Source organism: Myotis myotis, unplaced genomic scaffold, assembly GCF_014108235.1.
Source record: "Myotis myotis isolate mMyoMyo1 unplaced genomic scaffold, mMyoMyo1.p scaffold_m19_p_8, whole genome shotgun sequence".
Taxonomy (NCBI): domain Eukaryota; kingdom Metazoa; phylum Chordata; class Mammalia; order Chiroptera; family Vespertilionidae; genus Myotis; species Myotis myotis.
The window spans coordinates 33,972,516-33,996,078 of NW_023416390.1; the positions used below are offsets into that span (position 1 = coordinate 33,972,516).

At 52.8% G+C, this 23,563-nt stretch overlaps 1 protein-coding gene across 8 annotated transcripts in view; it reads left to right on the forward strand.

Annotated features, from left to right (window-relative positions):
• Nucleotides 1-23,563, forward strand: part of AGAP1 (ArfGAP with GTPase domain, ankyrin repeat and PH domain 1) — a 413,197-nt gene that overhangs the window by 382,480 nt on the left and 7,154 nt on the right. For all 8 annotated transcript variants that reach the window (XM_036318654.1, XM_036318655.1, XM_036318656.1 and 5 more), the window contains one exon: nt 22,798-23,053. In XM_036318654.1, coding sequence (XP_036174547.1) covers nt 22,798-23,053 — 256 coding nt within the window. The remainder of the gene's footprint in view (nt 1-22,797; nt 23,054-23,563) is intronic.

Here is a 23,563-nt window from a genome sequence, read left to right on the forward strand (position 1 = left end):
CTATCATTTTTCACCACGGGATATTTACAGCTTCAATCAGCGCCAGATCCAGTTGGCTTCTGATCTCATCGCTGGAAGTTATAGATGCAGATATTATTTGCACTGCGGTTAATTATGGGGCAATCAAACTTTGGCTTTTCTACTGTAATTTCCTCTGCCAGCTAATTTAATTAATCACCCCCAGCTCAGCTCTTCCAGCTGCGACCAGCAGGGTCATTAATTAGGCATGTGACGGTCGCCCAGACCAGGCCCCGCTTCCAGCCTGCTGCCCATTTGATCTCAGGAAGGGAGAGCGTTTCCAAAGCACCCAGGCCGGATTAGGGGTGGGGCCCCCCATCCTCTCCAGAGGGAAGACGGCTCCCACAGGCCCTCAGCCTGCCTCAGTGGTGATGGAAGGAGCCTGGCCTTCCATCAGGCTGGCTGTGCATTCACTGAGGAATCTGTGGCCCCTGTGTTCCCAATAATGCAGACAACTGTGAAGAGCGAGCCTGTTCTGTGTGAAAGCCATCTCCCTTGCAGGCTGACTCTTCCTCTAAGGGAAACACTAAAGGATTGTTTTCATTTTGTCATAAGAAAGTGACTTTTTTGGTCTGCACCCATCAAAAGGATGCCTAAATGCTCCAACTGATGACATTGCTTTGCTTTGAAGAGCCTGTTTTCAGGCAGTTACCAGCTTCCCTTTGCTGCTTGGAAAATACCCATTCTGAGAAATCATCATTGGAATTCCATACAAGTGTGTGTGTGTGTGTGTGTGTGTGTGTGTGTGTGTGTGTGTGCTCGCGCACGCACTGTATGTAGAGAAAAATTCACCCAAATTTGAGAGCTTTCTTGTGATTATTCTTAAGTAGGATAATCTTTTTTTAATTATATGGGGTTTTTTTTTCATAATATATTACATAGGATGATTTCAGTTAATATTTTAAAGGAACCGGATATTTAGTCTGATTTTGTTTTAACAAAAGAATAAACTGATGAACAGGTGTTCTCAAGAGCTGTAATAAATCATGCTAGAACAAGGGATGCCTCTTCTAAGATCTTATCCAGTGCCCTGCCCTCAATTAAATGAATCAAAGAGATAGATGTGAGGGTAGGAACACACACAGGCACACGCACACCGGCACACACAAAGGTTCCAGTGGGGAGGGAAGTGCGGTGCAGCTCAGTAATTAAAGGGACAATCGCAGCAGAACTCACAACCTCTAGGGTTGGACCTGTCTGTTCAGTTGGGCCTGAAGTTTCCCCATCATAAACCCCAGGCCCAATAACACCAAATAACCCTCCCTCCCGACACCGTGGGGCTGGGGTGAATGGCCTGAGGGTGGCTGGCGGGAGCTGTGCTGTGCTATGCCTTCCTGAAGAGGGGGTCTGCATGGCTGCCTTCAACTTAAGTGTATTCAGTCCTGATGGCCAGCCTGTGACCCGTTGGCATGCTAAAAATTTATTTTTATTTTTAATTTTTTTAAATTGATTTCAGACAGGAAAAGAGAGGAAGAGAGAGAGAAACATCAATGATGAGAGAGAATCATCGATCGGCTGTCTCCTGCACGCCCCTTATTGGGGATAAAGCTGGCAACCCAGTCATGTGCCCTGACCAGGAATTGAACCCGTGACCTCCTGGTTCATAGGTCATTGCTCAACCACTGAGCCACACTGGCCAGGCAGCATGCAGAATTTAAATGCAGGCTACATTCGCTCATTTCATGCTGTAAGGATTGTTCTGGAATGAATTATAAGTGGAGGTTTTCCCCTAGCACTCCCACTGTGCTACTGGGAATGGGGAGATTCTTGAGAATTGTCAAACAGTCAAGGCCAGTGGCTTCTGTGTGTTCCTATTCTCAAAAAAAAAAAAAAAAAAAAAAAAAAAAGAATGTAGCAGGTAAAAAAAAAAACACTGATTCGTTTTGAGTCTTTTTTTTTCCTGGAGAGAAACCTCTATATGGGTTTCAATAATTGAGAACCCCGAAAGCAATCTGCCTTCCTCTTCCTAACTGTAATAGCAGTTGTAAGAATGTTTGTGTATGCAATACTGCCTGAACCAGCCCGCAGAGGGAGGAGCCAGGCTTGCTCGATTCTTCATGGAGTGCTGTGTTGCTGCAAACTGAAGTGCAAATGGGAAAGTTCTTATTCCTGTGGCCCCTCCCGGACCCGTGGGTGGGTCTGTTTGGCAGAGAATCGTCCTGCCAGGCTGGTTTTGTCTGCTGCCACGTCTCTGATGCCAACCTCAGTTTCCCTGAACTTAGAACCACAGCCCCCCTCTCAGCGACTAAGATGGGCTGGAACCCGTCCCAGAAGCCCGGCGGCTGCGATGGAGCCCGGCTTGCTCACTCCTGACTGCTTCTTCCTTTTTTCTTTTTCATTTCTGCCTCACCTCCTGACAGCCTTTACTGTCAATTAAAAAAAAAAAAAAAAATACAGCCCTAAAGAGATCAGGGGATGGGGGCAGGCCTAGGGCGTGACCGGCCCCCAGCGGCACCCTGCGGTTTTCCAGGCCTGGGATGGGGCCCAGCCAGCATCCTTTGTGAGGGCCTGCCAGCCCTGGGAGGGGGCTCCTGCTGGGGATAATGGCTGTCCGTCAGGGATACAAATCCCAGATCCTGGCCTTGGGTTCATCAGGCACAAACCTGATGGCAGTTGTCATCTCTGCTGTGACCGCAGCCAGAGCAGGAGAGGGCCCACGCCACTCCCTGCATCCTTAAAACCTGCCCTCATCGGCCCCTTTTTTCTTCCTCCTGCTTAGAAACAGGCTGACAGTCTGAATGTTGGAAATAATTGGATTCTAAATTCTAATTCATCTGTAAAGTATTCGGTGATTAAATTAGCCTAATAGATATTATTTCTTGCGTGCTGCCTAATTTTACCCTGATCGCATCTCAGCGGCTCTGACGTGCCCCCCAATTTACTATTGACGTGAAATTCTCAGAAGGCGAGATGTAACTGCCTGCCTCCTTCCGCCTGTTTTCCCAGGTTAAAAATTAAACTGATTGATGCTTAGAGGGCATCGCCCTCCTGCTCAGGTGCAGCGGCACAGTGTGTATCTCTCTTCAGGAAGAGCGGGAGAAGGAAAACATTTCTTTTGTGTCATTCTGGGTCCTCTTTCCTGCTCAGAAACTGACGTACAGGCCTCTGAGACCCCAGGCAGCACTTCCCTGTGGGCTAAGTGGGTTTTTTAAATTGTTGGAAATTGTATCACAGTAAAACTGTAATGTCACTTGTAACATAGGTCTTACAGGTGTAAATACAGTCCAAAAAAAAATTCCAAACATCTTAAGAAGCTATTTCAGCCAGGGCATCTCAAACTACTTTTTATAGAGCTGGCTGAATTCTTGGTCAGGAAAAGAGAGTGGGGGGAGGCATGGCCTGGAGTTACAGATCAGGAGGCATCTTATCCACTCTTCAGCCTCATTCCTTTGCACGAATTTAATTTCTTCAAGTATGTGCCGCTCCCCTCCCCCACCCCTTCCCTGTCTCCCTCCAAAAACCTGCAAATAAAATCCAGGACTCCCTCCCTGATTCCATAGCTGGAACCAGCTGGTGGGTTTTGTGTGGCGATGGAGCAGTGGGGGGAAACTTTTGGCAAACACTGGGGGAGCGGGGAGGCGGAGGTAGGTAAACTCAGGAAACTGTTTTCATGAGTAAATGAAGGAAACAAAGGCGCTCCGCAGGCACCGAGGGGACGCGCACTCCCTCTGAATAGCGCCCCAAAAACGGAGCTGAAAAGGAGGAAGGCCCCTTTGCTTCTGGGAATCCAATAAATTGTTTCAGGAAGTGAAAGTCTGTCCCGGCTAATGGAGCCCTGATTGACAGCGCTTCTCATTATGGAGCCCATCAGGGGACAGGCATTCAGAGCTATTTAGGGGGAGGTGGGAGTGAAGGAGCAAGAGCCCAAGGGGGGAGCGCTCTGTGTTCGCTGAAAGAGTCCTGCACCCGCAATGCCCCCCTCCAAGGAAGGCCACAGGAGAAGAGAAGGGCATGGTCCCGGAGCATTCACCTTTTCCGCTGTGACTCCTCCCGCCTGCATTTCTCACAAACCTGAGGTGCCTCCCTTCCTCCTCCCAGGAGAGCCAGCCCTGCCCCAGGGCCCCTGCTGGCAGCAGGCCACTTCCTGGCTCGTGCCCACCGGGGCCTGTATCGGGATAACACGATCACAGGCGTGTTTCAACCGCTTTTCTATGTACATGCGATGCCGTGGGTTGTCTGTTAAGGACAATCACAGGGGCATTCTCTGTTCCATGACCACCAGAGAGGTGGTCAGTTTCTTTGTCCAGGAAGGAACAAATCAGGGGTCGTGGCTGAGGCTAACCGGGTTGATGAGGGCTCTGGCTGGAGGTGGGAGACCAGTCGCCTCTGCAGGGAAAGGGCATTAAGACTGTCCTCTGTGGTGGAGACCCCCCGCCCCCTCTCCAGCCACCTGCTCCACGGTGTGGACAGACCTTCAGGGCGATCAGCCTGCACAGAGGGAAGTGACCGGATGTGGCAGGTACTTTACACATCAGCACCAAGCTCAGGCCAGGGTCGGGAAGACGTATAAGAAACACTCAGTGTCCCCTGGCCCGATGGACAGGTCACAAGAAACTGGCTGCCCTGAGGTGCTGATCTGACAAGACCTCCCTTCTGGGGCAAGAGAGACCCTCCGTGTCCACAGTGGGACGCTCCCTCTCCTGGGTCCCGGCCTCGCCGGCCTCAGAGACCGCCTTCCACTAAGCAGCGGGTGAGACTTGAAGTGCTCTCCACCCTCTTAGGTGACCAGTAAGTGGCTGGGGGCCTGTGAATTAAACTCACAGCAGCTTGACAGGAGCCGAGGCATACACATTTCGTAACTTCTAAATTTATGTGCACGGGGCATCAGAGAAAGAAGTGAACACCAAAAGGATGGTAAGATTTGAAAGCTACATATCAGCTTCACAGGGGAGGACAGGGGGAAGGCCATTATGGCGGAGCAAATGGCTTTTAGGAAAGATAAATGGGCCCTTGGGAGATTAGAGGGAGACAGGATAGCATGTGACAGAGTTTGTGTGGGCGTGGTGCCGACTTCTCACCTCCTCTCCTGTGATCATGGGCATCCCCCTGGCTGATGAAGATCCCAGGCAGGGGCTTTATGACCATCGAGTTCTTTTTTACTGAGGACCGGACCTCAGCTGTCTTCAGCCCACAATGGCCCTTAGGCCCGAGTGGTATGTGTTGATGGTGTGCATGGGGGTGAGGTGCTCTCAGACAATGGACAGTGTGTCCTTTATTCACCTTATGTAGAGTCCATCGGTGCTTTCACTTTGAAGTTGGCAAGAGGCATTGTTGGTGCTGCGCCCTGGGGCAGTTTGGGTGCACGCTGAAGAAGGGGCTGGGAGGAAAAATGGAAACACCCATTAAAGTGACCAGCACAGCCCATCCACATGGCTCAGCGGTTGAGCATCGACCTATGAACCAGGAGGTCACAGTTTGAGTCCCAGTCAGGGCATATGCCCCAGTTGCGGGCTCGATCCCCAGTCTGGGGCCTGCAGGAGGCAGCTGGTCAATGGTTTTCTCTCATCCTTGATGTTTCTCTCTCTCCCTCTCCCTTCCTGTCTGAAATCAATAAAAAGATACATATTTTTAAAGTGACCAGCACATGTGCCACAGCTCTCACCCCTCCCAGGACATCAGGTGCTTCAGGGGCCTGTGGTGTGGGCAGGCTTTCCCAAACAGGCTGCCTTTCCGTGGCGCTGTGGGCGGTGGCAGATATTGGGGTGACCACCTCTGTGAACTTGAATATCCGTTGCAGCCACTCCCAGGCTGCCCTCGAGTGGTGGGTTGGCTGACGTTTACAGTGTGTCGTGTGCTCCTAATCCTAAACTGCAGGAAACTGTTCATTTTTCATCTGAATTTAGCTACACTTCAAGTTTTGTAAACAAAAACCCAGGGCTGTAAAAGCCAAGAGGCCTTGAATTCTCTGTCTGGCCCAGTTTGTTTTGTCCCTGTGACTACAGCGGCGAATGCCAGGACTGGGGTCCTTCCCCCATTGCGATGCATTTTGTTTTTTTGATCCATCTGCCTCTATTCACCTGAAGCCCAGACCCAACACAGCGCGGTGCCCAACTCCTAGTGAGTGCTCAATTGATATTTCCTGAAAGAATGAATGCTTAATAGGGCATTAGATGGCGTGAGAATCGAAGCACATTCAAACAACTCACTTCAACTAAGAGGAGAAATGATGTTTCAAAGGACAGAGATGGAAGGGACGCTGGCACCCGTCACTTGAGGAGTGCAAAGAGAAGGGTGGGGGCGTCCTCAGGGTGCTGGGGAGACCTGGACATGCCCAGGAGAAGAGGGTGTAAGCCAGACCTCTTCCAGGGGTGGCGATGTCCAAGTCCACTTTACATGTCAACACGGGTGACTTCGTCTCAAAGAGCATGCACTTCTTTTGTGATTTCTTTTTTTTTTTTTTTTTCCAAAGAAAACACACAAAATTAAAGTCAGTTCCGTCCATGGCTGTAACGCTGAGAGTCCCCCAGGGCAGAGCTGCGTGCTTCCTCCTGTTCCAACAGGGTGGGCTTACCGTGTGCTCCCAGGCTCCACGCGGCTGGGATGCTGATGCTCTGAGCAGAGGTCCTTCCCGGGCCTGCCCCTCCCCGGCCTCAGGGGCTGGCGGGAGAGCCTCAGTGGCCTCTGTCTGCACAGGAAGCCCGAAGTCCCGAGTGAACCTTCTTCCTGACAGATGTCATGCTCATCTCAAGTTTTTGTTTACCCCTGGAGAACAAAGAGAAGTTTGCACAGAGGAAAATCGAGGTTGCTAACCAGAAAGGCCCTCTGGAAATCACAGATTCCTGTCCAGTCAGCATTAATATGCTGCTTCTCAAACATAGAACCGGGGGCTTAAATTGCAGAGCGTCGGCAATAAAGAGCGGGTCTGTGGGATGATAACCCGATCGGCATCCCTGCCTTTCGAATGGCTGACGAGGTCTAATTGGCATATAACGCCCTATAAATTTATTAGCGGGCCTCGCCGCTCATTGGTGGACCATCTACTGTTAAGCACCAGGAAATTACCAATTTTCAGGAGTTAGTCACTCAAGTCCTACTATCGCTAGGTTAGGGGAAAATCCACATTGCTCGTGTTATAAATCAAGTGTGTGCCCTGCACAGCAGCTTCCAGCCGCAAAGAAGCCACTTGGATGGGGCGCTTGGGGCGGCGAGCAGGGAAGAGATCGTATTGACCATCAAGCCCACTGCTTCGCCTCACCCTTGCTCCGCAGGCCCCTCGAGTTCACAAGGCTCTCCCGTCCGTCGGTCCACCAGCCCTGGGCTCCAGCTGCTCGGGCCACCTCGGGCTGGGGAGAAATTGCAGCTTTGAGGCCCTTCTGTCCAGGACTTTGATGTTCTCCCGCTGCCTTCGGCCCTCAGGCACAGCTCGCAAAGAGGACACCTCCACCCTCTGCTTTCAAGAGCATAATAGAAATATTCAGGAGCAGACATAATTATTTCAATTACTTCTCTCTGGTGTTTGAGACACACTCAAGAGTCACAAATTAGAAAATAATATTCACATGTTTCTTCTAATTGGTAACAGATTAGAGGCATTTTATCTTTTTAAATAATTTCCAAATGTGCCCCAAAGAGACTGGTGGGGAGGGGGGAGGACTGGGAGGCAGGCGTGGAAAAGCAAGCACGGCTCTGCAAGGCCAGCAGCAGCCCCCTTTGGCCAGGACCTCGGACTGCGGGGGGGGGGGGGGGGGGGGCGCTCCTCCTGCAATGTGTTTTCAATTGGTCGGCTGTTTGGTCCTGTCATCACTTTCTGAGGAAGGTGAGCAGAGATGGGGCTGTGTGTTTCCCTACTGACCAACTTGTGAGCTTAAACCTCACTTGTAAATACTTAGATAAACACATCTTTGATCCCTGTACACTGTCCCTTCAGCCACGTTTTCAACACACACACACACACACACACACACACACACACACACACTTGCATATCTGCCAATTTTTGCGTCCCATCAACATCCAGGAACAAATTGGAAGTCATCTGTGCCTCATCTGCCGGGGACTCGGGAGGGACCAGGGCGGAGGCTGCACGCTCAGGTCGTGTGTCCGTCCCTCACGGTCCTTGAAACGCAGGAATCACATTCCTCTTAATGCCCAAAGGTCACAATTCCAGTTTGATAATGGGGTTTGGTTTTACCAAATATTGTTTTAAAAATTGGTTGCTTCTGCCCTGGAAAGCAGTTTGGCTTCTTATAAAATTAAACATTGCACCTCCTAGATGCCCAGCAGCTGCTCTCTTGGGATTTATCCCAGAGAAAGGAAAACTTAAGGTCACGTAAAAACCTGTTTGCTAAAGTTCAGAGCAACTTGATCGGGAATAGCCCCAAACCGGAAACAGCCCAGATATCCTTGGGGGGGGCAGCATTAAGCCAGCTGCGGCCTAGCCACACCCTGGAACACGACTCAGCGCTGAAAAGGAGTGCCCTGTGGATACACTCAGCAGCCTGGTGCGTCTCCAGAGAACTCGGTTGCATGAAGAAAGCCAGTCCCCAAAGATTACACGCTGGATATAATCCCATGACAGCACGTTCTTAAAATGACAAAATTACAGAGCTGGAGAATAGATTCGTGGTTTCGAGGGGTTAGGGATGGAGAGAAGGTGCGGGAGGGGGTGTTTGTAATGGAAATGTATCTTGACTGGTGATGGACAAGGGAACCTAAGGGGATAAGATTGCCTGGAACTCAGTACCTACACACCCAGGTGCAAATGAACACGGAGAGCGGGGAAGTCGGACCAAGATGGGCGGATGGATTGCATCAGCATCAGGGTATCTTAATTGTCACCTCGTACTATAGTTTTTCAAGATGTTACTGTTGGGAAAAACTAGGCAAAGGGATACATGGATCTCTCTGTATTAATTCTTCAAACTACCTGTGAATCTACAGTTATCTCAAAATTTAAGAATAAATAAGTAAATGAGCAGTGGCTTCCCTACAAAGAATTGGGGCTGCTTAGGGAAGCGATGGACTCCAGATCTGAGAAGGTACAGGGCAGGCCCGGCACCTGCCAGGGAGCACGAAACCGTCAGGGACTGAGGGTGACATATGAGATAGGACAGGAGGCAGCGCCAAGGGGCCTGGCTGGCCACACCTGGAACAGTGTGAGCATCGGAAGGAATAATGCTGCTAACAGATTATATGACAACACGTTTAGTTTGTGTAAAGACGGTGGGTCTACAGTGACACTCCAAAAAAGGAGGTTGGGGATGGGGGGTGCCCTTCTTTACAGAAAATGCCAACTAATAGACGGAGGAGCGAGAGGACTGGGGAGCGTGTGTCTTGCATTAGAGAAGGAGCCAGGATCATCAGCTCAAGGATGGTGCTGGGCAGGTTCCCACAGCAGGAGCCTCAGCATCTCCAGGTGTCGGCCCCCAGATCACTTGTTATGAGGGGAGAAGGTCCTGGACGAGGGACAGGTCTGCAGCCACAGCTTCCACCGTGTGCTCAGATTCTGTAGTGAGTCCTCCCCTAGTCTATACCTCCTGGTGTGATGTGGGGAACGCACGTGCCATCTACGTGCTATTCTCACCAAAAATAGGTGACCCTTCTGGAATCAGACCAAATCTATTGGGGAACCTCTACAAGGGAAATGGCTTGGATTCTTCAAAATATTAATGTAATGGAAGTTGAAAAAGAGGGGAGGGCCTTGAGGTGGCTGTTAGACTGAAGGAGGTGCAAGAGGGGGGTCACGTGTTCTTTACACGGTGTTGGCTGAACGGGTGGTTGTAGTGTTCAACAGCTTCACCACATGGCCCTCAGAAATCGTAGTCAGCTTTCTCCGCGGCCTTCCTCTGGGGGGCAGAGGGGGGGAATCTGCCTCCCTGTGCCCGCCGCCCGCGCAGCTTCTCGCCTGTGAACCTTGGAGGAAGTTCCTGAGGCCCGGCTGGGCGGGCGGGATGGCTTTTGCACGTGTTTCTCCGTCGCGAGTCTGTAATTGTCTTCAGCCGTGTCGTGTCGTCTTCTCTGACTTCGCCGTTCCGCCGGGGCACACCTTAGCCATGGTGCGCGGGAGGCCGGGGCACACCTTAGCCATGGTGCGCGAGAGGTGTCTGTGGACATGAACTGCTCTTTGCCACTTTGATTTTGGGTGTTTGAGTCTTTGAATCTCATTTTCATTGTCTCAAAAGCCACGTTGATAATACATTTCACATTTGCAATGTGGTGGTCAAGTGCTTGCAAATGGAAAGCTGAGAAGAAAACGGATAGCTGCGAGTAAGAGTAGCTAAAGCTTTGGCAGGATTTTCGAGTCGCTTGAACTTTTTCAAAAGTCCCTGGAATTGTTCAGGCCTTAAGTCTGGACTGGAGCGATTTAGGTGGCATCAACGTCTGTTCAACATGGACACTGCTGGCCTGTACAACTTAGATCGTACTTATTCCCTTTTCTTGAGAGAAAAGCACAACCCTCCACCCACTGGTCGTCATAGGGTGGGTTTTCTTACCACTAAGTGTGTAAAAACATCTAGCCCTCCTGTCCCAGGAGAGAAAAAAAAATTTTTTGTTAATAGCTAATTTTTTTTGAAGGACAACTATTCTCACAAAAGGAGCCTGAGAAAGCCCACTGCCAATCCTGTAAGATAATGCCACTAAATCAGATGGCATTCTCTCTCCTCCTTTATTGGCTTGTCACTTGGGGGGGGGGGGGGAGAGTGAGAGAGAGAGAGAGAGAGAGAGAGAGAGAGAGAGAGAGAGAGGTAGAAAGGTGACCAGATGCGGCACGTCGTCCTGAGAGACTCCTGGGCTGGAAGGAAACAGCTGTGCAGGATGTTGGGGTCCCTGGGGAAACCCAGTGTGACCACATTACTGATGATCGTGTGATTGCGAGCTCCTTGGGTACTAGCGTGGGCCACGGAGATGTGCCACCCAGCGCCAGGGCACCTCACAGTGCGGCCCGTGCGAGGGAACAAGGGAGCACTCGATCTAGGGGTCTTTCTAATGGTGGCAAAATGCGCATAGCATAACAGTGCCCATGTTGATCAGTTTGAGTGTACAGCCTGTGGCAGTTAGTACGTTCACATTGCTGTGCCGCCATCACCACATCATCTCCAGGACTTCTCATCTTTCCAGACTGAAACTGTCCCCACTGAACTGCTCTCCATGCCTCCTGCCCCTGGCACCCACCCTCCACTTCCTGACGAGGTCCACTACCCGGGGCACCTCATACAGTGTCTGTCCTTTGGGACTGGCTCGTCTCACTCAGCATCATGTCCTTCCTCCCATGCACGTCACAGCCTGTGTCAGGACGCCCTTCCTCTTTAAGGCTGAGTAACTTCTCATTGTGTGGATGGGCCTCACTGTGGTTGCTCATTCATGTGTTGGTGGCACTGGGTTGCTTCCAGGTTTGGGCTCTTGTGAATAATGCTGCTTTGACCATGGGCATCAAATATTTCTTCCATATCCTGCTTCCAGGTTTGCTGTTTGTGCACCCAGAAGTGGAATTGCTGGATCATATGCTAATTCTGTGTTTAACTTTTTTGAGGAACCTCCGTACTTTCCCCCCACATTCTGGATTTGGGGCACATTTAAATAGTATGTGTTGGCTGCCTTGATGGAATCCTTTTTCCTGAAGGCCTCTTTTAAAGCTCTCAACGCCCTCACGTGTGAGGGTAGAGAGGACAGAACGTGGGCCTGGGAACAAAGAGCCGCCCTGGTCTCCGAGCAGCAGCCAGCGGTGCAGATTTGGGCAAAGCCCTCTGCACGGAGGGGCTGGGGTTTCCCAGTTACGTTTGGGGGATAGAAAGAAGATAGCTGGTTCTTACCTTTGTTGAGTTAAGGACATGAATCAGTCACTTGTCTCCATCATTTCATAAAAGGTCATGTTGGCATCCAGAGACAGGAAGGACATGATAGAAAAAGAACCTCCCCACAAACTCATGAATGTGGGTGTATGAAACCTCACTGCGTGGTGCATGTTTTGCCATTTGTCAGCGACTGGTCCTAGCTTCGCCACCAGATGATACGCGAAAGCAATTGGGCCGTCCAGGACCAGCTGGGGAATTCGTGGGCCCCAGTGCCCTTGTTCAGAAAGTAGCAGGAATTTCAAGATGACAGCAGTAGGACCTTAAACCAAGCCTGGGCCCTGGGGGGTCACACTCCCCTGAAGCCGGCCTTGGGCAAGGGAACCCTGGGGCCTTCTCTGGCCACTGTTCGAGGACCCCCCTCTCCAGGAAAAAGCTGAACCAACAGAATTTCAGTGTTTCGTTGTCAAAGGCAATGACATTGTGTCTGTTGTGGAAGATGAAACATCTGACCAGTTTCTGCCTCTTGATCCCATTAGTTAGGTAGAGATTGGTAGTTTTAATGAAAGAATGAACTTGAGCTTGTTAAATAACAATGCTTTTCTCACACCAGGGAATTCACGTGCTCACTCCCATGAGTCATTCTCCAGACCAGCTTCACCACTACATGGCCAAACGGGAAAAAATGGTCCCTAGTGGATGTAGACATTTGGGTTTGACATTTTCAACATTAAAGATTAATTGGAAAAGAAACCCAGCTAGTATTCATTTGTTGGGTTTTCTCTGAGAGAGAGATCTAGTCTTCAGTAGATTCTCAGTCATTGCATTGGAATGGAGTTCGTCTTGGTGTTGAGTGGTTGTTGGGAGGGTGAGCCACACTGCCCACTGTTCCTGTTAGTGTCTTGCAGTGCATTTCTGTGTTTTCATATTTTGAAAAAGCTAACATGCACATTCATTGTTAATGTCTTTGCCATTGGCATGCCCTCTGGAATTTTTTTCCTCTTTTCAGATCTGTTTCATTGTTGTTATTATTGTTTCATTTGTTTGGCCCATTGAGGAACCATGTGACTATTCCAAACCCCCTCTGCCCCCCAAACACTAAAAGGAAAACTACATTAAAAGGACTCTTTATTTTTCAGAATCAATAGTCTTATGTCTTTAAAGAAAATAATAATACCAAGGGCAGTATTTCTTAGCCACTTGGCAGTTTTTACTAGAAGCCTCCTCAGAATTCTCCTGTCCATCACGTTCCAAACGTGTCTCCTCTGCAGCCTCCTCTCTCTCCGTGTGTGAGAGCCACTCAGCCCGCAGGGCCTGGGAAAGCCACCAGGCCGTGCTCGGCCCTCTGCCGGCGCTCCATCTTGCCCCTCGATCTTGCCTTTAAGAAGAGGCTCCGCGTGCGTTTCTGCTCGCTGGTGTTTAATGGGCACCGGTGCACATACAGCCAAAGCTCACATCCATTTTGCAGTATTCCGAGGAAAAGGGCCATTTCTCTTCCCTTATCTGTTTGTGATGCGATATGTTCCAAAGCCGATCCCATCAGCCTGTTACGGTGAAGTTCACTCGCTGTGATGGGCCCCTGCCACCCGGCTGCGGCGGGGGCCGCCGGGAGCACCCGTTTCATGCCTCGCTACACGGATCTGGGACCACCTCACTTGACTGGCTCAGGCTCCCTCTCACTTGGCACAGATTTATCTCGATTTATGATTCAGAACAGTTGGTCGCGTTTTTTCCTCACACTGAGGTGCCGAACCATGAGTGTGTGCGTGGCTGCTGCGACTTAGCTGCAATTACTATGTAAAAACACTAGATTTGCGAATTAATTCAAAAACTTCAGTTGTCAAGCTGGCATTAATAAAGGTGCAGGGTAATAAAGGTGTCTGTGCTAAAATCCCAGTGAGATAAGATGGTCTGTGAGTGGAAAACGACAAGGAGGGGGTGCGGAGATGGTAAGAATGTGTGTGCATTGAGGGGTGTAAGTGGGGATTATTTTTTCCTTTAACTTCCTGTTCTCATTGTGCTGTTTTATAGCAGGTTAGAAAATGGGGGGAAATGTTGAAAATAAAAGAATCTTGGCTGCCTCTGGAGCAGTCTCGGTGCTTTGCCGTTCTGCCTCTGGAGCATGCTTTCAGAGTGGCTTTCATGAGAGTTAGACTTGCTCAACTTCTCTCAGCACCCCCTCTCTCCTCCTCCCACCTCCCCTAACCTGGCATCCGGGGCCTCCTCCCCTGACCTGCCCCATCCTGTCCATCTCTTGGAAACAGCCCCAGGCCCGACCTCCCCTGACCCCCACCCACCCTTTCTCACCTAAGGTCTGAGCCGGATGAGCCCTAGGCTGGGCTGTGATTTCAGGGACCAGAGAATAAACGTCAGCAGATTCTTTCATTCTGGGGTTAGTTGTCCATGAATGGCCCCTGAGAGAGCAGATGGTGTCCATGCAGCAGGGCGGTGGGTGAGCTCTTGGAGGCTGCGTGCTGGGGCGGTGGGTCCACCCTCGTGTCACCGTGCTGGTGGCACAGAATGGCAGCTGTGGGTCGTGCAGGAGGAGGCCAGGAGGACCCGTCAAGCTCAGGCTTGAAGACTCCAAAGGGTCCCAAGCAGATGGGTGTAAACCACGAGTGGGTGGCTTCCCTGGGGTGCGAGGTGCTGTATGGATCTCTCTGTCCAGACGGAAAGCTCAGCTGAGGTGTTGCTTTGGGTGGACCCGGTGACTGAGGCCTGGTGGACGTCGGGCAGTGACAGGCTTCCCTTCCGTCATTTACAACTACCTTCTGAGCAGATGCCTCCCCAGAGGGGAAACCGAGGCCCAGGAGGGGTGGCGCTGTGCCCGGAGCCCGGCCAGCTGCGACCCTCCCAGAGAGGCCTAGGTCCATCCTCCCGTGAGCACCTGGCCATCGTAGGCACCTACCACGGTGCGAGCTTGAGCTGATTCTGCTCACTCATCAGCCCCAGTTCTCGCCTGACAGCCCCTGTATGCCTGCCTCGGGCTTGGAAGTAAAATCCTGGGGTTGCCTGGGAACTTTCAGGGATGATGCTGTGTTTGCACTGTTGCATGTGTCTCACTCAGCCTGGTCAGGTTCCCACAGGCAGGTGTCGGGAGGTGGCCAGTGCTAATGACATAAAGGAACAGAGTGTCAGATCTCACCTTGAACCTCTGGCTAAGGGACAGAGGCGGCAGGGACCCAGCTCTGCTCACGGTGACTGCTGCTCTCAGCCACAGCTTCTGGGACGCGGCAGAGCCACAGGATGTGCACCTGCGCACACTCAGTCCCCCTCCTGGGCGGCCCCAGGTGGCCCCCGCCCCCAGGTCCACCCACCCCCATACCTGAGGCCAGGCAAGGTAACTGTGACTACAGAAGTAATAAGCCTAATAGGGTTGACTTTATTTAATTAATAATGATCCTGTTCTCTTCCTCTGAGCTCATAAAACACCCTGCAGGTTGGCAAAAACACTCATAATATTGATCAGAAGTCAGGCGGGATATTTATTTTGTTTCTACCCCATGAGCATAAATCCTTGTCCGTTGCCTCCTGCTCTCCTCGTGCGGGATTTACAGTGGCCAGTTTCTTAAAAGCTTTCGGTAATTAAAAAATAAATAGCCATCGGGCTTTGTTGACCATCCTCCATCCGGGGCCTGTCCCCGAAGCCTGCCCCCTTAGCAACGCCGCCGAGGGAGAAGGCATGCGTGCCAGGGGCAGCCAACTGGCTCCCGGGCCGGCCGGCTGCCCCGCAGAGAGGAAGCCCCTGTTTTCCTAGCATATTGTTCCAGCCCCTCTTCCACGCCTCCCCTCCCAGTTCCTGTTTTGCTGGAGGCAGAAAGACACTTTGGAAATTCCTTGCTGCTAGCTCGCCCTTTCTTCCCTCTTCCTCTCCTCGGTCACCCTGTCACTTGCACTGGGCTCCTCCAGCTCCCCCCTCACCCCAGGATCGCCCTCACTCCCATGTCCTTTAGAGCCGATGTTGACAAATCCTCTCCCACCCCGAGGCGGGGGTGGGTGTTTCCGAAAGGAACAATGAGACAGGTGACAAATACAAAAAAAAGTTCTTGGCCTTTTAACATTTGGGGGAAGGGACACCCATAAAAATGAACACATTAGATCTGACACTGGGGGGCTTTCGGGAAGGGCTGTTGCTGCTCAGTGTTTTGTAGAAGCAGCCAGAGGAAGCCTTGTTTGTGGAGATCGGAAGGCAGGCGAGGCCAGGACCACCAGGGACCAGTCCTCACCACTCCAGAGGCGTCAGTCCCACTTAACCCGCCGGGACCTGTGGGGCTTCTGGCCGCTGCTCCTGTCTTTTCCCAAAGCACCACAGAACGTGTCGAAAACCAACCAGAGGCTTTGTAGTGATTTGTCAAAAACTTTCCTTTCTGGGAATCCAAGCCATTAACCTCACTACCCCTTGGCAGCACACTGAGCCCTCCCTGCCAGACCCAGATGCAGCTGGTGGCGCTGAGTGTGACAGCGTCCTTGCAGCCTGGAAATGCACCGTGTCAAGGCACCGCCCGGCCTGGTGTGGCTCCTCCTCTGCTTCTCCGTCTCCGGGAGGGTCTGTGAGAAGGACCCACCGCACCGGGCGTTGTCAGAGTGAGGCCAGTGCCCATGCAGAAGGTGCGGCCCCGTCGCTGACACAGCGAACGTCCTTAACCCCTGGCTCTGACCCCAGAGAAGGTGTCCTGGCGTAACAGTGCCGCCATTTCCACAGTGATTCTCTGTATAAGCACCTGTCCGTTGATTGACCGCTGGAAACCCTCACAGGGCTCACGCAGGATTGTAAATAAAGATGGAAGAGCGATGAGAAAGGCAGCGGTCTGTTAAAAAACAGCAAACGCTGTCGAGGGCCACGGCCCAGGCCACAGCGTTTACACTCATGTGAGAACAGGAGGGGCCAGTTCGCACACCAGCCACGTGATGGCTGGCGACACCAGCCCCCCAACAGCACCCCTTCTGTTACTTGCAGCAAATCAACCCTCACAGGGGCCTTTGTCGCCATGGTCATCCACAATGTCACAGGCCCTGGTGGCATTCTCGGCCTCTGGACACCTCCATCCCAGACCTCTTCTGCCTTGTAAGTGACCTTCATATGTCCCCTAGAGCCAAGTGCTATGGGGTCTGCCAGCAGCAGGAGCCTGGCCCTCACCCAGGACTGACCATCATGACCAGAGACTGACCCGGCTCGGCCCACACATGCCGACAGGCCACCCCTGGTGCCACAGGCACTGGAGCACAGCCCTGCTTCCCCACAACCCTCCCCTTGGACACTTTATTATAAACATCACTGCCATGGCCCCACCGCCTGCCTTCATGATCTCCTTGTCTACGCTAACCTTGATCCTTCACCCGCTGAGTTTACCTCCTCGCTGTCTGACATTCATAGTCCCCGGGAGTGGCTGGCACCACAGTGGGCAGGATGGGAGCAGGGTCAGGGCACGCTCAGGCAGGCATGGCCAGAAAGCCCTCCTGTCCACCCCAACATCATTCCCCCCACCCCCCGCCTGTCCCTCCCAAGCAGGTTGGGAGAGAGCTCAGTCCCTGCGGCCCAGCCACACAAGCCCCAAGCGCGTCCTGAAGGCCCTCAGGGCCCATCTGGGAGCCTCGCTCCGAACCCAGCCCTGTCCTGCCTGGATAGAGCAGGGTCCCAGGCCTTCCAGCCCAGCCGCCCTATTTCAAGAAAGGGGAAAACCGTTGTCTCTCTAAGCTCTCCACCCTCCCCTCTCTGGAACTTGGAACATATTGACACATCTCTTTTTCCCGTGAAGCCTTGCTTTTTTTGTCAGAATTTCTCCAAGTATGGCCACAGGTGAGTGTTTTGCTCAGTATTTGGTGTGTGGCTTCTTTGTAAAAACATGGAAGGTGCTCCAGGGTCCCTTGAAGAGCCCGTGTTATCAGGCATTGTCTGTAGCAGTTACTGTCGTCACCCTCAGCGTTGTCACAGCGAGCATGCCTTGGAGTGGAGACGGCCTCATCGCTGGCCCTCGCGGCATCGCTTGCGCCAGCAGGTGCCTGCATGTGCCAGGCACGGAAGCTGCAGGTTGGAGGTAGGCTGTATCCCAGGGATCATCTTTGGAGGACACACAGAGCCTTGGCCATGCCATCACCCCTCAAGGTCAAGTGTGGCAAAGCCTGGTCTGTTGGGCTGCAGGACCTGAGCACCATCCGAGCCCAGCAGAGCTCTGAGAGCCTCAGTGGACACACAGCTCCTGCGGCCTTACCCACCCACCCACCCCCATCCTCTGATCCCCAAATCCTGTGGCTCACACACCACGTGATCTCTTGGACGGGGCTCGGGGAGGAGGGGATACACCTACAAAATACCTCTGTTTTAGGCAGGAAGAAAAGAAAATGTTTACTCCCTTGCCTTCAATTGTGTCTTTATTTGGGGGGGATTTGCTCAGTGTGCCTGTCTTCTGATTAGTTGCCCGTTCTCTCATTTTCTCTCGCTCTGTGCGGTTGATTTATTTAAAGGTGTGTCAGCAAGGGGCTCAAATGAGGAGCCGGCCTCCTCCTTCCTGCTGACGGCCGGCCATGCCAATAATTCATTTTTTAGCTCATTAGCTAACAGGGGCTGTGAGCAGCAGGCCTCCGGGGGATTGGAATGAGGGGAGGTGATGTACTGCCGGCTCCTCTGCTCTTGAACTGGCCTTCCTTGGGGGAGATTAAAGCACAGCCAAGACAGGGGGTCCCGGAGGCGAGACTGGGACATCAGGGCGACAATGAGGGTGTTTGTGCTTCTGCATCATGGCTGCTTAGGGCGAATGGTTTTAACAGAATATTTGGTTTTAGGCAGAAAAAGCATCTTTGTTTGCGTGTCCACCTTTAACATGTGAACTATTGGCACAGAAACCAAAAGAGAATGACAGAGAACTAGGGGCTTAAATAGCAGACATTGACCTTCTCACAGCTCTGGAGGCTGGAAGTCCAAGGTCAAGGTATCGGCAGGGTTGGTTTCTGGTAAAGCCTCTTCCTGGCTTGCAGATGGCGACCCCTCGCTGTGTTCTCACATGGTCTGTCTCTTCCCTGTGTGCACACAGAGAGACAGACGGACAAAGAGAAAGAGAAAGAGAGGTGTCCAGTGTCTCATAAAGCACCAGTCCCATCAGATTGGGTCCTACTCTCATGACTTCATTTAACCTGAATTACCTGCTACACACTCTACCTCCGAATGCATTACAACTGGGCATCGGGGGGTCAACATTTGAACTCGGGGAGGGAACATAACTCAGTCCAAACTTCCAGGAAGACTTTAGACATCTCAAGGCTGTAGGCAAGGGCTGGCCAGACTTGGCCAAGAGATCCTAACAGCCAGGGGATATGTGAACCAACTGAGCACCCCTCGCCCCAGTGCCTCGGGGCCTCCTGCCTGGGAGGAGGGGTGGCCCATAAGACACGGATGGGTTTATCAGGGCCCTCTCTCACCCTGCCAGGCACGGTGACCATGGGAAGCTCATTTGTACAGACAACTGGGATTTAGAGACCGAAGCATCCCACAGGCACTTCGGCCCCACCCGCCGTGTAGTCAGCACGGCTGTGTCGCACACACAGCACCCCAGAGGCGAGCTCTTACCTACCTGATAGCAAAGTGACATTACAGATGTTATTCTTTTCACTCACAACACCCTCCACAGCTGCCCTGTGCAGAGTGACAGCTGTGGCCAGCACATCGTCCAGACACGTGGCCTCACATCCACAGCCACCGTGCCTGCTGTAGACATCACTGCGCCCATCTTATGGATGAAGAAAGGCAGACCAAGGAGTTAGGGAGGTTGCAAGAGTCTGCAGCACGGAGAACAAAGCAGACACACGAACCCCATGGTCTCTAATGCTGATGCCACGGCTATTTCCTCTCCCTGTGGTCTCTGCAAAAAGCACCCTGATTTCAGCTTCCCCTAGTGTGTCAGGGGCAGGGGGAGGGGGGCAACAAGCGCAGGAAAGGGGGTCTATGTATAGTAATAGTACCCAGAATGCCCACTGGAGTCTTCTGTCCCTGTGGGCTGGATTTCAGCTGCAGAAAAGAAGCACCTGGAACAGCAGGGAGCCCAGTGGCCCGACTTCTCGGCTTTCTGTCTGCCTCTTGGTGTCTGAAAATACACCGAAACATTGCAGTCCTGTGGGATCCAGAAGTGGGATCCACAGCACAAGAAGCTCTGGTGAAATGCTGTGGTTCTGTCCAATAGTAAAAGCCACACCTTGATCAGACCTGGGGGTGTCCTAGTGGAGGGGGAGGGGCATGGGGCAGGGAGAGGCAGCCCACCCAGAGGCCACCTGGAGGCTCTGCACCTGCCTGGTCCCTTGCAGTGCCCTCAGGCGTGCGTGTGTCAGCCTGTTCTGCAGGCGTTGGAGGTGCTGAAGCCCTCATCAGGAATAGTCACCCTGCCCCGCCCCCACAGGGTCGCAGGTGGGCCAGCCGAGAGGCTAACGCAGCCCCTCCGACGCCCTGCCCCTAGTTCCGTACACACAGTATTAGAGCCTTCCCCTGGTGAAGGTGCCCCAAAGAGCCAGCATTTTTAGCCCCACCCAACCCAGAACCGCCTTTAAACACTGACTTTTCAGAGCAGAGCACAGTTTAAACAGGATGCTCATTCAGACGCGGGTCAGTGAATTCAGGTGAACTTGTCTGTGGGGTGACGGCCACCCCGCACATGCCCCACAGGAGAGGATGCAGAAGCTGTGGGCTCACCCTCATTCTTTGGGGCATTTGAATATCACAAAGAAAATGGAATCATTGCGGCTCGGACTAGATTTCCACGTTCTGCTCTTCGGTTCATCCCTGGGTGACTGGCAGTGAGGATTAGAACCAAGCGGAGCAGAATAAAACAGCTCTGATTTTAATGCCTACCCCAAATTAGAGTTAGCAAATTGGAACTTGAAGACCTGGACGTATCCTTCACCACTGTTGCTTTTCATCTCATTCACGTCTGGCTCTTTCTCGTGGGTGATTTATGAAATGCATCAACATATGCTTAATACATTTTAAATAAGGTTCTTAAATAGCTTGAGCTCTCGGTGTGGCTGGGGCGTCCGACTCTCGCCTGCGCTGCTGTCCCAGGGACGTTGCCCATGTGCAGGGGCCTGTGTTTTGGCCCAAGTGGAGACAACACGCCTGTCCCCGCGGGAGCCAGAGCCGCGTTTGGGGGTGCTGGGGCGGCTGCTCAGCTGCAGCCCAGAGTTCGGCCTGGAAATCTCCACATGGAAAGGGTCAGGGGTCACTGTGGGGTCACTCGCACGGACCAGGAAGTGAAGCACAACTAATCCTGACTCACTGTGGAGGGATCTGTTTGCCTAAGTATTTAAAGCAGATTAGGGCTCACCAGACACTACCGCCAGGAGCAGTGTCAACACGGGTAAAAGGTGTAAACAAGGCTTTTTCCGTCCTTCGGAAGGAAAAACGTCCGGGTAATGAGTTTTCTTCTGGAGAGCCGGCCCTCAGTGCCGTCTCCCTCGCTGGAGCTGGGCCTGGTTGCTCTGCCCGGAGAATGCTGGGTTTCGGAGGGGTGGTGAGCGCTGTGCCTTTAAGTCCCTGTGGGCAATTGCGGCCACTCCTTGTCTGCAGGGCTTTCCTTCTCCTCTCCTGCCTCTCAGAAGCATCTGTCCGGATAGCACCCCTTCCCCTGCTCCCCTGACCCTCCTCACCTGAGAGCTGCTTGCTTCTGTCTCTTGCATTTTCCTGCCTCCCGACCTTTTTTTTCCTAACAGTGCTGCAAAGTGTTGAGAGCTGCTGAGCTATTTTCAACGTCTCTTACGTCCGTTTTGGAGAAACTAAAACCACACGCCACCTGGTAGCCAGGGAACGCCGAGTCAGTGGCCGGGGTCCCATCCTCCGGGTCACCATAAACACACCTTGCTGTTGGTATCTCCTTTTCACCCTATCCCCCCACCCCTTTCTCCCAGCCCTCCTCCCAGGGTCACAGGCAGTGTCCTGGCCCCTTTGGAGGAGGGGTGAGCGCTGTCATCACACCCACCCAGCTCCTGAAGCTCATTCTCCGTGAACTGTGCTGTTGGGGAGCACTCCAGCTGCCACTGTGACTACAACCAAGGCTCCACCCCCTTCCCCAACCTCATCCCTCCTCCGCACCCCTAGCCCAGCTCTGGCCCTGGCAGCTGGTCCTGTCTCCTCGGCTGGGCCCTACGCATTCCCTCACTTAGGGAGTCAGGGACGTGATGGCAGAGTTGCTCAGGGTGACGGGGGCAGCTGTGTCTTCTCTAACCCTCCCCGTTCGAGCCTCTGCCTTCCATACGGGGTTTGTAGCAGTGGGCTCTTCACTGGAAGTGTCTATGTGGTTCTCAACCTTCCTAATGCCGCGGCCCTTTAATACAGTTCCTCATGTTGTGGTGACCCCCAACCATAAAATTATTTTCGTTGCTACTTCATTACTGTAATTTTGCTACTGTTATGAATCGTAATGTAAATATCTGATATGCAGGATGGATTTTCATTGTTCGTGACCCACAGGTTGAGAACCGCAGGCTAGAGCCCCAGGAGACCTCACTCCTGGGAGGTCTAAGAGCAGGTCACACCCGGTTGGGCGGCCCACCACTATCCTGCCCCAACTCCAGCCCCGCGTCCTCAATCCTGACTCACCGTTGTCCTTGCGGGAGAAAGGCCCTCCATGCGGGTGGCACCGCCCTGCCCTGTGCCCGAGGGTGCTGGGCCGGAGCGGGATTCCTCAGGGGCACAAACTCTGCAGTGAACGCAGAGGAAATCAAGTGAGAGCTCAAGGCATGGACAGGGCAATGCTAAGTTACACCGCACTGACACCTCAGGGCATCAGAACCGCCGGCCGGGCTGGTTGAAACACCCTCCTCTGCGGTCCTGATTCATGAGGCCTGGGGACCTGCATTGCTACCAGTTCCCCCGGGGTGCCGGTGCTGCTGGTGGGGTGCCCCACTTTGTGAACCAGAGGTGAGCCTCTCCCCCGGGCCTCCCCACGCTGGCAAAGACACTTGTCTCCCATTGTTTCTCTTCCCCTTCCACGCTTCCTGGTGAGCAGGGTGCCGGGACAGGGGTGCCGCCTCAGTGGCCCTGCCTGACTGTGGCCATGCCTGCCTCTTGCAGGGAAGAGAAGGAGCGGTGGATCCGGGCCAAGTATGAGCAGAAGCTCTTCCTGGCCCCGCTGCCCTGCACCGAGCTGTCCCTGGGCCAGCACCTGCTGCGGGCCACGGCCGACGAAGACCTGCGGGCGGTCATCCTGCTTCTGGCACACGGCTCCCGGGACGAGGTGAACGAGACCTGCGGGGAAGGCGACGGCCGCACGGCGCTGCACCTGGCCTGCCGCAAGGGGAACGTGGTCCTGGCACAGCTCCTGATCTGGGTAGGTCGCCCGATTGCGCGGCCAGGGGCGGAGGCACTGTGGGCACCGCGGGTGCCAGCCTGGATGTGGGCAGCATTAGCAGTCGGGAACCCAGGACTCCGTGTGGAGGCTCCTGCCGTGAGGGCTCACCTGTGTGAGGCCTCCTGATAAAAGGCAGGAAGGAAGTCAGTGGATGTGCCGTTCTCCGGTGGGGACTCTTCGTTCACCTTTTTATTTTTAGGGTACCCCTTTGGGTCCATCATGGTGGGTGGGGGTCTCTTGTCTTTGTCCACACACACAGAAAAAAAAAAAAAAAAAAAAAAAACTCCCATTATTTTTTAGGAGGTAGGGATAGACAAGGATAAAAACTGAATGGATTACAAACGTTGGGGTTTTTCATTCACATAACACAAAATAGTAGACCCTAAACTGTGAGATTTGATGTGGTAGGAGTTTGTCAAAGGGCTTTGTCTGGGCTATTCTGATTAATTTTTATTGGGGAAAAAATTTTTTTAATTCCCAACAAAACAT